At 38.5% G+C, this 13,861-nt stretch overlaps 1 protein-coding gene across 3 annotated transcripts in view; it reads right to left on the bottom strand.

Annotated features, from left to right (window-relative positions):
• Nucleotides 1-13,861, bottom strand: part of bcas3 (BCAS3 microtubule associated cell migration factor) — a 383,299-nt gene that overhangs the window by 246,405 nt on the left and 123,033 nt on the right. For all 3 annotated transcript variants that reach the window (XM_017422045.3, XM_017422044.3, XM_037973032.1), the window contains 3 exons: nt 10,146-10,270; nt 9,830-9,995; nt 9,651-9,748 (listed from right to left, as the gene is read on the bottom strand). In XM_017422045.3, coding sequence (XP_017277534.1) covers nt 9,651-9,748; nt 9,830-9,995; nt 10,146-10,270 — 389 coding nt within the window. The remainder of the gene's footprint in view (nt 1-9,650; nt 9,749-9,829; nt 9,996-10,145; nt 10,271-13,861) is intronic.

Genomic DNA, 13,861 nt, shown 5'->3' on the forward strand with positions numbered 1-13,861 from the left:
AGTAAAAAGCAAAGATTCAACTTCAATGGCAAAATAATGTCTGTCTTTACAAAAAATATGTTTTAAGGGTTCAGAGGAGTTTACCACAAACCACGTGTAATTATTGTACATCTTATTAGAGTGGAGACCCAAAAAAGGTCAAGGGTAAATACACTGAAAAACCTGAGTAATTAAAACCACAACTACAGGTATAACAAGTACTTGCTCATAAATCCAATTTGTTGTTGCTCTTATTCTGCTGATCTGACCCCTTAATGACCCAAAGACGCCTTGCAGAGGGAGGAGAGCAAGAGCTAGATTATATTTGAGAGGGAGAAAAAGAAAAAAAAGAGGACGTGAAGGCTTTGTGTGTGTGTGTGTGTGTTTTAATGGAAGAGGGAAGAACAAAGCCGACTTTGTGTTACTTATTAAACAAAATCACAACTCCTTGATTTTTTCCCTCTCCTCCTGCTTTCTCTGTCTTTCTCCATCCCTCTCTTTTTCTTTGCTCTATGACCCCTGGGGCCAATAGCTGTTCCCTAATTAATTATTGATGTTCTGAAGCATTTGGTGGACAGGCTGGATCTGGTTTCCAGAGTATGTGTGTGTACTTGGAGGAGGAGTGGGGGGGTAAATTCAAAGGCCAGATCTGCAGCTTAGCACTATTGTGGGGAGCTAGTGGTCATCCAAAATGGATCAGGCAAAGACACAACAGTCCACGTGTTAGTGTCCATGTCAGGAAGCAGCCTGACACAGGCAACTAGAGTCAGGAGATTTCTCTTTCCTCTGCTAACACAACCAGCTTTACTGGCCCTCAAAATACAAAACATCATTGCAAGTTCTTTTTTTTTTCTTCAAAAGGCTACTGACTATTTGACTGCAAGTAGAGGAGACATCTAGAATTTCATTTGATATGTTTTAGGTTCATCAGAAAACATGACAGAAACTTTGGTTAACTATTCAAAAATTAACTACATATCCTTAATTTCTTTTCTTCTTATTTTAGTGTGTGCTGATGTTAACACATGTTTGCCATGTCATTGTTGAAAGTCTAACTACATGAAAGTGTGGACGGTCAATACTACCCATGTGCCAAGACGTCCAGCAAAAAGGAAGAATGGTGGACAAATGCAGCATCTATCTGACATGTTTTTTTTTAAGTCCTCATACTGTTCAGTGTAGATTTTACATGCAATTCTTTTTTTTTTCCTTGTTCCTTTGCTCTCATGTGTAAATGGTTGGAGATAGGACTTGAGATTACATGCAGAGATGCACCAGTTAACTGACTGGTGAAAGGAACTGAATGTGTGACTGATGTCTCCATAGGATCATTTTTGAAACCATGGTGAATTAGCTCAGTTCCCTGCTGAAAGTCCCTGCTGTGTTACATGAGCAGTATCCAAAACAGAAAGGCAAAACAGTAGGCTGGAGATATATTACTATCTCAGAATTACTAACCATATATTGTGACCCTATAGGTTTGGAGACTAGTACAAACATATATACTACACCTTTTCTGGTGAGGCCATGTTCCAGAAATTTAAAAGGGGTGTGATAACATTATTTTAAATTACAACAATAAAAAGTATAAATAATAGATTCAATAATATGACTCTGTTAATATATGTAATGAAAGGTTTGAATATTTTACACAATATTTTTTCTACTTGTGATGAAAATGTATTTGATACTGTTTTTAGCAATGGTTGTCACTCCAAATCTCCCAACCAAAGGTATTTGTTGATCTTAATTAGCTGAAACTACAAATACATTCTAAGAAAAATGCCATTTGAAAATTTAGGACAACGTAATCAGTCATTTGGCATGACTTAGATTAACTACAAATTACATTTTCTTTGAAAAAAAAAAGAAAAAGCTTAAAATATAGAAAAGACAGTACATAACAATCTGCTGATGATAAATGAACTGCTGCTTCCTCCTGTTGTTGATTTTTTGTTGCATGGATTTTAAACTTACATATTCACACAAACAGAAAAACAACATCTTTGCTGCCGGGGAACAGTGATGTTGGTGAGGCAATCTTTATTGACTGTGGAGAGAGACGCATTTTACTACGCTGAAGGCTGGTAGCCAGAGGCCTGTTAGCCAAAGCAGTGAAGCAGGGAGTCAGAACAAGAACAAAGGCTGACTAGGTATTGATGTAGGCCGACCTCCTGGGGCCAGGGGGCTAGGGCCAGGACAGGCCGATCTCCAGGGACAGATAAGGAGCTAACAATCTGAAAAATCTAGAGGGGTGGCTGAGCAGTGAACAGAGGAAGCTGTCTTTTATTGGTCATCTGCTCGTCCATTTTTATCTTTATTTGTATTTTTCAAGGAGTGTTTGTTTGTTAGTCTTTTAGTTTTCTTTCTACCAATTAAAAAAACAACATGTACTTGGTTCCCAGAATTTAGTGGCTAGGATTCCACTCAGCTTCTCCACCTGTCTCACTCCTCACTTTCCTCTTTTGATGAGTGCTGTGGCAGATAGGTGCTGGCATTCTGACAGAGTGGGATAGCTCTGTCATTATATATCATTCACAATGTATTTGACTGACAGCTCCTCCGTTCAGCCAGCATTACACTTACCCTATCCTTTCTCTGCCTCTCTTTGATTACTGACCCAGTCATGGCGCCATGGTTTCTCTTTACCAAACGCCCGACGCTCCAAAGCCTTCACTCTGGCCCCTTTCTCGGAGCAATTAGATTTATTGACAAGGCAAATGTGGCTGGTCTGTCATGGGCCTCGGCATCCCGAGAGAGCTGCCAAGCCAGCCAGTCAGTCAGTCAGTCTCCACAATTAGCACATTATATGACAGTTAGGGAGAAGAGGGCTGTGGCCAAAAAGTATAACCTCTGTTCCTGCCACCATCACAGGGCTCAAAGGAGCCAGCCAGAAATCCAGGTGGTAAATTATTCACTGGTTTGTTTGCTCCAGACTAGAGCAACTTTGCGGTGAGGGGGAGAGGTGTCTGAAAACATGCTGCGGACAGACCGATAAATATTCATGAACAAAAATAATGTTTAGGGAGAAAAAAAAGATTGGATACATAAAATGTCTGTACTGAACACACATCTACATCCATAATCTCTTACTAACCGATTTTGACACCTTTGGCTAAAAAGAGCAAAGAGAACTTATTTATATAATTGCAGATACCGAGTACATTTAAGGAAGCATGCATGAATCTTAGTCACAAACCTTAAATTAGAAAAGGAATCCCTAAAAACTAAAAACCTGGGGCCAGACTGATAGATTGTAGTACAGCATCTCTGTTTGTGAGTGTACAGTATACTGTGTGTCTCTCTTCCTTATCTCTACTAAGATTTGCTGTGCCTCGCCATCCTCTGCGGGGCTGAGTGCTGCCAGTAGCTGCTACAGATGGACAGGTGGAGATAGTGACCATGAAGTGGCGCCACCACTGCCTTTTATCTTCCCGTCCTGGAGGCTCCGGTCTGGCCTGACCTCGGTACTCTCCTCCCCTCTCCTCTCCCCTTCCTATTCCTTTCCTTGTGAGCTGCATTTTTAATCAGCCTGGGTCATCCAATATAGAGCCATGAGACCAGAGACCATGGCCTGCCAATCAAGAGCTGCCACCTCTATTTCACGCTTTTCAAAGCCTGCAAGAAAATTAGCTTTACAAGAAATGCTTCCAACTTTTTAAATACTTTTGTCCAACTTTAAAATCCTCATCCTTTTTGTCTTTTTGTTTTCTTTTGTGATAATGCTTGGCAATGTAAATTTGACCTAGATAGCACAATTTGTTCTCTAAGTAAAAACTGTTTTTTCTGGTTCTTCTGTCCTAATCTGTATGCTCAGCAAAAGGCACTTAGACAAGAAACTTATGGCTGTGTTGTAATTCCTCCTAAGGTCAAATTGACTCGTTCTCCTGGATCACTTCTCAGCTGTGCTGCCAAGCCCTGGAGGAAGGGGTTGAAGAGAGGGCTGGCAGGGGGACACATGCTGAGAAACAGGATGCTGAGAGTCTCTCTCTGGGTGCAAAGCACGGAAATGGAAGGTGGCACTCCAAGAGAAACTCAGTAGTTGGTGGTGTTTATGATGCAGACCCAAAGGGTAAATGGCAGGAGCACAAGAAGAGCACAGGGGGTTGAACAATTATGTTTATAACATCTTGACCTCACATTGCTTCACACTTGGTTGGTTGCGAGAGTAAAGAGCCATGGCGGTGTTATCTGGCTATTGTTAATTGGATGTAAATGTTAATGCAATGAATCTCTCTCATTATACAGCCAGTTGCAATGCTCATGCTGGCAGAGAATGGTGGAATAGGCTGACGCCCGAGCCCGTCAGTCTGACGTGTTCTCATCGCCCTGACACTAGGAGAGACCATTAGCACTAATTTGAGAAAATATCCTACCAGTTAGACCCAAAGCACTGCAGAAATCAATGGAGATGAGAAGAAAGATTAGTGTAAACACAACTACTACTTTGCCTGGGGCACCCACAAGAACTAATTACACATTTTGAATGTTTATAATTATGGAATGAGCTCAAAATGCCATCCTCTTCCACGGGGGTGGATTGAATCCATGTGTGGCCATCCGTGTGCACTCTGCACTTTTGTAAAATGGCCTGTAAGACAGGAACCTACAGTGCTCACTGCTCTGCACAAGTTATTGAATTAGAGGGTTTTCAAGGTGTCAACTAATTAGGCTGAATGCAGCCTCTCATAACATTGTGCAGGCGTGTCCGTAAAAAGGCGAACAGAACGGTCACCAAAGAAAGGACAGAGGATGCAGCATATAAAACAAAAAATAATAATTACTTAAAGTTTTTTTTTTTTTTTTGAGGAACTAAATGTTGGCTGTGACGGACCTTTTTAGCATGAAGCACCAATAAGAGGCTAGCAACCAAAAAAAGTCAGCAATAAGCACTATACAGAAAACATACATGTGTGTGAACCAAAACAAACTGAAAGCTAATAAAAGGCTTAGCAGTCCTTAAAAGAATGCATATCATTTGCCTCCTTTCATACCAGAATATTAAAATAAAGGCTCTTTCACAAAACAGTTCTGCCAAATGGTCGCCCAGACCAGTTCGTTTTTATGCTGCCTCTGGCCAATCATAAATCACAATGGAGCCGACCACATCCCGCACAAACATGAGTTTTCAGAAATGAAGCGAGCATTGTGAAACCAAAAGAGGCGTGGAGCAGAACTCAGCTGTGTTAACGTGGAACGCAACGCATTAAATGTGTGACAGATGTCTCCCTTGTATCGTTTTCAAAAGAAGACAAATTAACTCAGTTTAGCGATTCTCTTTGTGGGTAACTTTTTATTCTTTAAAAACTAAATGCAAAATTGCAGCGTGTCATCATTGATCTTCTCTCAGCAATAAATCTTTTTGTTGTTATTTAATCACATGACTGGGTGGTAGCACAAATTATATGTCATTACTTCTTCACATTACTGAGCTGCAACCCCGGCTTACCTTTGCACTTGTCGACAGTTTCGGCTTTGTTACTACCTCGCTTTGCGGCATAAAGAAACATTAGGAGTTGGTTGGCTTCAACCTGCCCTCACCGCCTTGGTCAATTTAGAAATCATACCATGGCAGCCAGAAGTCTAAGTCCCGGGCTGAGGTGTTTTGTGCAAGAACCTTAAGATCATCTTATGTAGTGAAAGGAAGGTGATACACAATGCCTATATAAAGTATTCTCTATTTTACCTTTTTTATTACTGTTATAAATCAGTCATGGTCAATCTAATAAATTAGCCTTTTTGACAATGAAGAAAAATACTTTCAAAAATGTTAAATCAAATGTTAAAGTGAAATCAAATATCTACAGAATAATGCCAATTAAATAAAAAATATGAAATGTAAAACACATAAATGCATAAATAGTCACCCCCTTCCCTTTAGTATTTAGTACAAGCATTTTTGGCTGCAATTACAGCACTGAGTCTGTGTGCATAAGTCTCACTCAGCCTTGCACATATGGACACTGGAATTTTACTCCATTCTTCCTTTAAAAAAAAAAAAAAACATTTCAAACTGTCAGGTGGGGTATGAACAGCCCTTTCCATGTCAAGCCACAAATTCTCCATTGGATTTAGGACTGGGCTTTGATTCTGCCACTCCAGAACTTTCACCTTGCTGTCGTTAAACCATTTCTGTGTTGTTTTTACTGTACGCTTCAGGCCCTTGTCTTTGCTGGAGAGCAAATCTTCTCATAAATCATAGTTCCTTTGTAGACAGCATCAAACTTTGGCAAACTCTAGTTGAGATTTAATGAGTTTTCTTCAACACTGTCTTTCTCCTTGCCACTCTCCCATAAAGCTGACTGGTGAAGAACCTTGCCAACAGTTGTTGTAGCTCAGTCTCTCCATCTCACCTGCTGAAGCTTGGACCTCCTTCAAAGTCACAAGTGTCTTGGTGGTCTCTCTGACTTTTCGCCTTCTTCGCGGTCACTCAGTTTGTGAGGACGGCCCGCTCTTGGTAGATTTACACATGTCCAATATTCTTTGCATTTCTTGATGATGGATTTAACAGGACTCCTGGGGATGTTTAGGTGTATCCACATCTTGACTTGTACTTTTCAACAATCTTTTCTCTGAGTTGAATTTGGACAGCCACTTTAAAGGGGGTGAATATTTATGCTGTCACTTATTTTACATAACATATTTTTATTTAATTGGTATCTCTGTTAAATAAATAGAAATTTGATTTTACTTCGACTTCCAAAGTTTTTTTTTTCTTCTGTAATAAAATTTGTATTGACCACAATTTATTCATGGAAGCAATAAAAGCATAAACAATCCAAGGGAATGAATACTTTTTATAGTTTCTGTACACTGTATGCTGTATATAGCTGTAGATATACTCATTAGGGCTGCTCAATTATGGAAAAAAAAATGAGCAGGATTACTTTGGTCAAGGTTGTAATCAAGACCTTCATTTTGTGAAAAAAAGAACTTTAAATTCACTCTACATTTTATAAATACAGAAACTACAGTATAATACTGTTGTATGGTATTTGCATACTGTTTGGCTCGCTGCTGCTGCTGATGATGATGGTGACACTCCACTGCAGCCACTGTATCTGTTTTTTTATTAACAATTTATTTTTCTTCCTAAGTTTAGGTGTAAATTACAACTGCCTTAACTTACGGTTAAGAGTCCTAAACTGAAGTTGTAATTGTTTTTAACAAACCTTATACCTAAACGGGTGTAGTTACATTATCTTTATAGCAGAATGTCTGATTCCACAGCTCTCTCCTCTCTGTTTGATTTACTGGTTTGAATCACAAATATATTTCCTGTGTGGTTTCAGTCATTATGTACCAACAAAGCAGATGGGAGAGTTGTTCTTCTGCTATGAACTTTGTTCTTCATGTTAAATGCGGTCATTTCTGAGGGCAGTGACTGTCTCTGTGTGCTCCCCCTTCCCCCCTTTCTTGTCTCACACACACAGCCTGTAGAGGGGGGCGAAGTTACAGCGCATTTAAAAAAACAAAACAAGAGAGTGCACTGATATCGCAGATTATTTAGTTATATTTTTTTGTATGTTATATTGTTTTTGTGATTATTTGGATGAGGAAATTCAAATCTACAAATCTGAGTTTTTGCACAGCCCTAATAGCCTTTGTAGGTCAAGTATTGAAAGTGACATGGGCAGCATGGCAAGGTGGTGGTAAGAGTGGTCGCCTCACAGCATAAAGGTTGCCTCCCACCTGGGGCATTTATTTACTGCCCAAACAGCAGCATAAAAATTCCATTCATGTCGATGGTTTTAAGTGATTGACAGGTGCTAGGCCATACCCCGCTAATTTGCTTCTCATTTGAGCTAATACTAGTGTTCAGCCCAAAGCCTTCAGCCAGTGACAGTGGATGTAACGTGACAGGCTCTGTGCCCGTGTTTACAGACCATACACTATGAGGTAGACTGCAGACGGATCAATGGCTAGCATCAGCATAAATATGGTGCATTGTTTACTTTATCATCCTTTTTTGCTAATGTTTTTTGAGAAAACCTGGAAGCGAAGAGGCTAGGGACACAAACCAAATAATATTCAAACAGACAAACCATAGTGTTTGTTTTACTTGGTTTCAGCAAAAAGACAAGCTAATGGTGTTAGCATCGTTCCCTTCCAGTAATCTGCAGAGAGGAACTGAAAGATAAACTGATGGAGATGTACATCAGCAGGATGGAGTCTGTGGGCGCAAAGTCTGCAATGTAGCTTTAAAAAGTCATGACTGAGAACAATCTTCAAATTTATGTTAACTATTATTTAATTTTATTTTGTTGGAACAATGGCTGAGATGTTTCCTAAGCAGGACCTCACCTCACTTCACTGAAACAACATTATTCATTATTATTTATGTGCATTTCAGAAAAGTCATCAGTGTGAGCTTTTTCTTAAATAAGGTATGTACCTCTCAAAACACATCATGTTTTGTGGAGGTTTCCAGTATTATCTGTCTGTTATTACTGTGGTTATTAACCTGTTTTTATTTGATTTTCCCAATGCAATCTGTTGCAAATTAGTTGTGATAATTACAGTTACTGTATTTAACATATATTACAATTAGCACATATTGGGGTGAAGCCTGGAGTGGAAAACTGACTTTGGTGTGTGAGGATTGTTTAGCCACTTTCCTTGTCATTATCATTGTGATGTAATGTTTCTAAAGCTTCTTTCCATTGTTGAAATGCAAGCAATAGGATTTTATGATGTACATGTTAGTCAACCCACCTACTGAATGGTGGTGTAACTAATTACATTAAGTTACTTTTTTAAACTTTGACTGAACATTAACCATTGTGACTGGCAACCATTTTCAAACAGCCCTTCAACGGTACTCAACATCAACTTCTGTCAAACACTATTTAAAATCCTTAATCCCTAATGTATCGGTGTGATAATAAAAATATAACAACCACCTTTGCAGACTTCAGCACCAATTTTTAAAGTGAGATCACTCTGAGGTAAAATTTGAATCAAAACTTGGGTGTTTAACATCCCACCACAGTGAATGATCAGCTGAAGGATATCCCATCTCTTGGGTCTTTGCTGGATTTTTTTTCTTTCCTAAAGGCATGACTTTTACATGCTGTTCTTCTGCTAGTTTTAGGCCTAACTTTTTTTCTTTTGTCATCCACTTGTTCACTTTCCTTAACTTTTTTAGAACAACCAGACAAGCTGGATAAAAATCACTCATCTTCACCAACCTTTTGGTCTAAGCTGTTGACTCACTGTATATAGGCTGACTACTTGTCAGTCCTGCTGAGCGTAAACTATTCCTCCAAAGTGAGGTTGTTTAAAAAGCTATCTACAACTGGTAAGACATTAACAGATCATTAACCTTCCAAGAACCCCAATTCAAAATGTCAAAAATATCCCTTTAAATTTCACTAAATGCAGTGGGACCATATTTAAGTTTTAGTGCCTTTTCATGCAAGTCATGGCATTGGATATATAAATAATTTCTTTCTGGAATGTTTACTTTTTTATACAGTACATTATGTTAAAGCTTAGCTTTATTGTTTAACTATAACATGACTTGCTGTAGATATTAAGTAATAAAGGGCTCATATGTCAAACAAATGTTCCAAATCCACATTTAGTGAAACATTTTCATACATTCTTTTGAATAAGATAGTTTGTGTAAAATATGAACCCCTAGAAGTTAGACTTTGAGCAACACTTACCAGCAAGAAGATACTGATAATATTGCACCAGGTCAGAGGCCAACACCAGAGGATGGTTGGAGTTGAAGGGTGGCTGCAGCTCATTCCATTGTGGAGTCCTGGAGCAGAAAGTGAAGAACCCATAAGACCAGCAGCATTAGAAAGCTTTTCTGAAGTGAAAATGGTCAACGTGGTGTTACCTGGCTAAAGTCCAGCATGCTCTAGGAGAGGTACTGAGCTCCAAAGGAGTATCATCGCTTATCTTCTGTGCGGTGCTAATTGGTCGGGGCTCCAGGACATGCTCCACCAAGTTACCATAGCAACTGCCTATATACAGTGAGTCAACTACAGACTGTCGGGACTGATCTAAGAGGAGACAAGAGGAAACATACAGGTTTAAAACATCACAACTAAATAATTTATACAAATAAACATTCGTATTTTCACTTTTTTGAAGAAACATTGATGTCCAAGACAAAAGAAACACAGAAAGAAAACCTGTGATCTAGGTCTAACCTTTTTCTCTTTTCATGTTGGGATTGGTGATGAACCAGGAGCGAGACGAGGCAAAGATGGCAGCAACACAGAACTCTCCTCCACTGGACTTGCTTGGTGAAATCTGAGGGGGTGGCTTGGCTTTGCTTCAGGAGGGAACAAAATTACAAAGTTTAGATTATGTTCAAAATACATATACTCCTGTTTGTAGCTGGCATATGCTGCAGTGTTGGAACATTTTAAAATACCACACTTAAATGAAAAGGCTTCTGATTAGCATCTAACATAATAAGACTACAAGAAAATGAACTTGACTCAATTCAACCTTTTTCAAAGGTTTTTCTTTGTCATTTTGTTGGATGAGAATCATTTTGGTCTTTGAACTACTTACACATGTTGCTCTAACTACTTGTTTACTGAAATTACAAAAGAGTAAACAACAATCTTCAAACCAATATTAGGATGTGTGCTTGTTCTGTAAAGGCTAACACAAAGACAATGGATGTAACAGTTTTATACAAGAAATGATTCAAACAGCAGGCAAGCATGTAAGAATCACACATTAAAACTGAAAAGTGCTTCACATGGAAGAAGCCAAACATGGCAGAACAGAATAGTCTGCAAATCAAAGACCCTCCACTGTAGCAGAAAATAAGAACCAAGACTGAAGGTATATGGTCATGTTCTCACCAATGAATCCATGGTACTATGACATTTTAAACCACAATGGCCTCCATGTGCGTCCGTCCCTTAGCAAACAGAGTTTGTTGAAGGGTTAATGTTAGAATAAAGAAACAGGCTTTAAGGTTTGGCTTTAAGGTGAGAGTTAGATATTCAAGCGAGTTTGCTTGTTTATATTAGATACATGGCTTGTTTAAAATGTATGAGGTTAAAATACCACAGGAGAAGCTGGCTTGTAATGTCTGTCATAACAGTGGTACTTTGAGAGCCTACTTTTTTCTGAAGTGGTATTCATTCTGAACTATTGATCTAAAAAGTATTACTGATCAATTCTTATTTCATTTTTTTTTTATTTTAAGAAACGCCAGTCATGTGTGCTTCCTCAGCCATTTCATTTGGAAAAGCCCTTTAGCTTTAAACTGCATTTGATGTATACAATCTGTAGATCCAATGGTTATCATTGAAGAAAACATTCAGCTCACAACAACAATGCCCAAGCTGCCAACCCAACCTGTCTCACTTTGGAAAGATCTTATTTGGAAGTTATTGGCATATTTAAAATGTCAGAACTGTTTCAGAGGAAGTGAACTGAGAAACAGTTTTCAGCTGCAATGAGCTGCCCATATGGTTACAATCAGAGAACAGTAGCAAGATCTGGTTTTATTGTCCAGTCTTATAATGAACCAGGACAGTAAAATGTGGTTGCAGTGGATCAGACATGAAGTGGGCTAGGGCTTCTAGGGCCCGTGGTGATGTTGCACATTGCCTGGCAGCTGATTAAGCTTGAAACTACAATATATATATATATGGATAGTATATGGAAATTCAGATATGTGACAAAAAATGTTTACTATCTTGTGCCAGTTGTCTGCAGTAAAAATGTTAATAAATAGTTTTTGGATAACCTACTATGACATTTTAAAGATTGGAGTTGTTTTAGGGTGACAAATTCTGCTTTGGAAGTGAGCTAAGCTAATATAGGCTTGTCCAAGTGAACCTATCTCCAAAACGTAGGTTTCTGAAGCTGAGCATTTGATTGTGTGTAAAAGGTTAAAAAGTGCATTCTCATGTTCCCCTGGTTTATAGTTTTTTTCTGATTCAGAGATAATGGCATTGAAGTTAATTATTTTAAAATTAAGTCACTAATAATAATAACAACAGAACCTTGAACTGGGTCATCTTTTGCCAACTAATCTCAAACAGCTTCAGCTCAGTAAGGTAGTGGCTTAATTGACAAATCCTTCCTTTGCTTTGTCATACTGTATTGTAATCAATCTGATTTTACTGAATCAAATTTTATTAAATCATACCTTATTGTGTTTAAGGGGCTGAACCGTATAGTGTCCAAATTGTGTTTTGCTTCTGTATATTTAATGTATCCGATTATTGGCAATGAAGAGAATCATATCATATCGGCCTCAGACCAAAGATGGACAAATCTAGTTTGGACCATCTTTGAAACACTGACCAAGATGCAACCACATATAATGTGTGTATGCATAAAGAATCACACGATGTATATATTTAGAAGAACCCAACAACAAGTTCTAAGACTGGCTCTCCGCTGTGGTTTCAGAGCTGACAAGTTGGATTTGGACCTCTTTGAACAGGTCTCAGCTAGCTCCGAGTCTGCCAACAGGAGCAAAGATCACAGTGTGGTTCTTGTCTGTTCTGGGTACGGTGACCACTAAAATGCATTCATCTGCGTTTTAAATCATATTTTTCCTCTTGATCTCGCTGGAAGTGGCTTAAAAGTGTTGAGGTTTCTGCCCCTGTGACAAAGACATGTGGCTCCACAAACTGATTCTGCTCTCCATATGGGGAGCAAACAGTTCATGCAGTAGACCGCTGGCAGGGGGATGGCTTTGTGACCAGTACCGAGTTATAAAAATGTAACTCAATATCAGTAAATTACACAACATAAATAAACTAAAAGGGACTTGGAAGCAGGAAGAGCCACACATTTCTAAACAAATGACAAATCTTTTCTTTTCTTCTCCCTCCACCAGATTTCTTTTTTGCCGTTTTTTTAGAAGCAAGTGGAATCTATTTTCTTTGCTACTTTAATTCTCTGAAAAGACTACTCACATGTCATTTCCACGTTTAATTTCACAAATGAGGCCTCTTGACTGAGCTAATAGCTTTTCCTCATGGGCATAATTCAATCTGTGACATCAACCATCAAAGTCCCTTTGCATTACTATGTCCGGATCTAGCGTGAGGCGCCTTTCAGGGGGAGGTGTACAACCAGTGGCAGCTTCCATTTATTTTCAGAGCTCTCACAGTAAACAAATATTATAAAGGCCGCTTGAGCTGGGCTGTCCAGTGACAAAGAGCTGTATGGCTTTTGCTGCAGATTCTTAGTATATACTTCTCAAAAGAGGAGATGGTATTATGCAAGATTAAAGAAGGAAAAGAGAGACAGAAAAAAGAGAGAGGAAATCATGAGTAGCATACATTCTTGAACATTGTATTTAATATTTTGATACAGATCTTTGAAACAGAAGCAGCTTCTTCTAAACCTGATGACAACCTCTGGGTAAATGCAGGAAATCACCTGAAGAATGGCCTTTAAATCTCCAAGAAGTAACTTTTATTTAACCAGTTTCTATTTCTAATACTAACCCTGAGGAGTCGTACATTATAAATAAATCTGATAAATATCTTTTGAAATTTCATATTAAAAAATATAAATAAAGCAAACTCTTGCATTTTAGCAAAAATGATGTTGAATAATTCTCAAGTATAAAAGAGGAATTCAGTGAGGCATGAAAGAGTTCAGGATTTTTGGGCAATATATGGAATTAAAACATAGAAATTAGAGGAAAGAAATGCATTCAACTAGGTTAAATTCAATCAGAAGGCAGCAATTGATCTCAGCGCTAAAGATGTGGAAGAGTCTTGGTTCTGCAAATGGTCAAGGACAAGCAAAAGGAGAAAAATGTTTCAATTAAAAAACATAAGTGACTACCCACAACAAAAGACAAAACTCAAGACTTGGAGAAGGCACCACATGCTATTCATTTTGTAAAGTGAATGGAGTCACCAGGGAGGAG

This window comes from Kryptolebias marmoratus, linkage group LG2 (assembly GCF_001649575.2).
Source record: "Kryptolebias marmoratus isolate JLee-2015 linkage group LG2, ASM164957v2, whole genome shotgun sequence".
Lineage (NCBI taxonomy): Eukaryota > Metazoa > Chordata > Actinopteri > Cyprinodontiformes > Rivulidae > Kryptolebias > Kryptolebias marmoratus.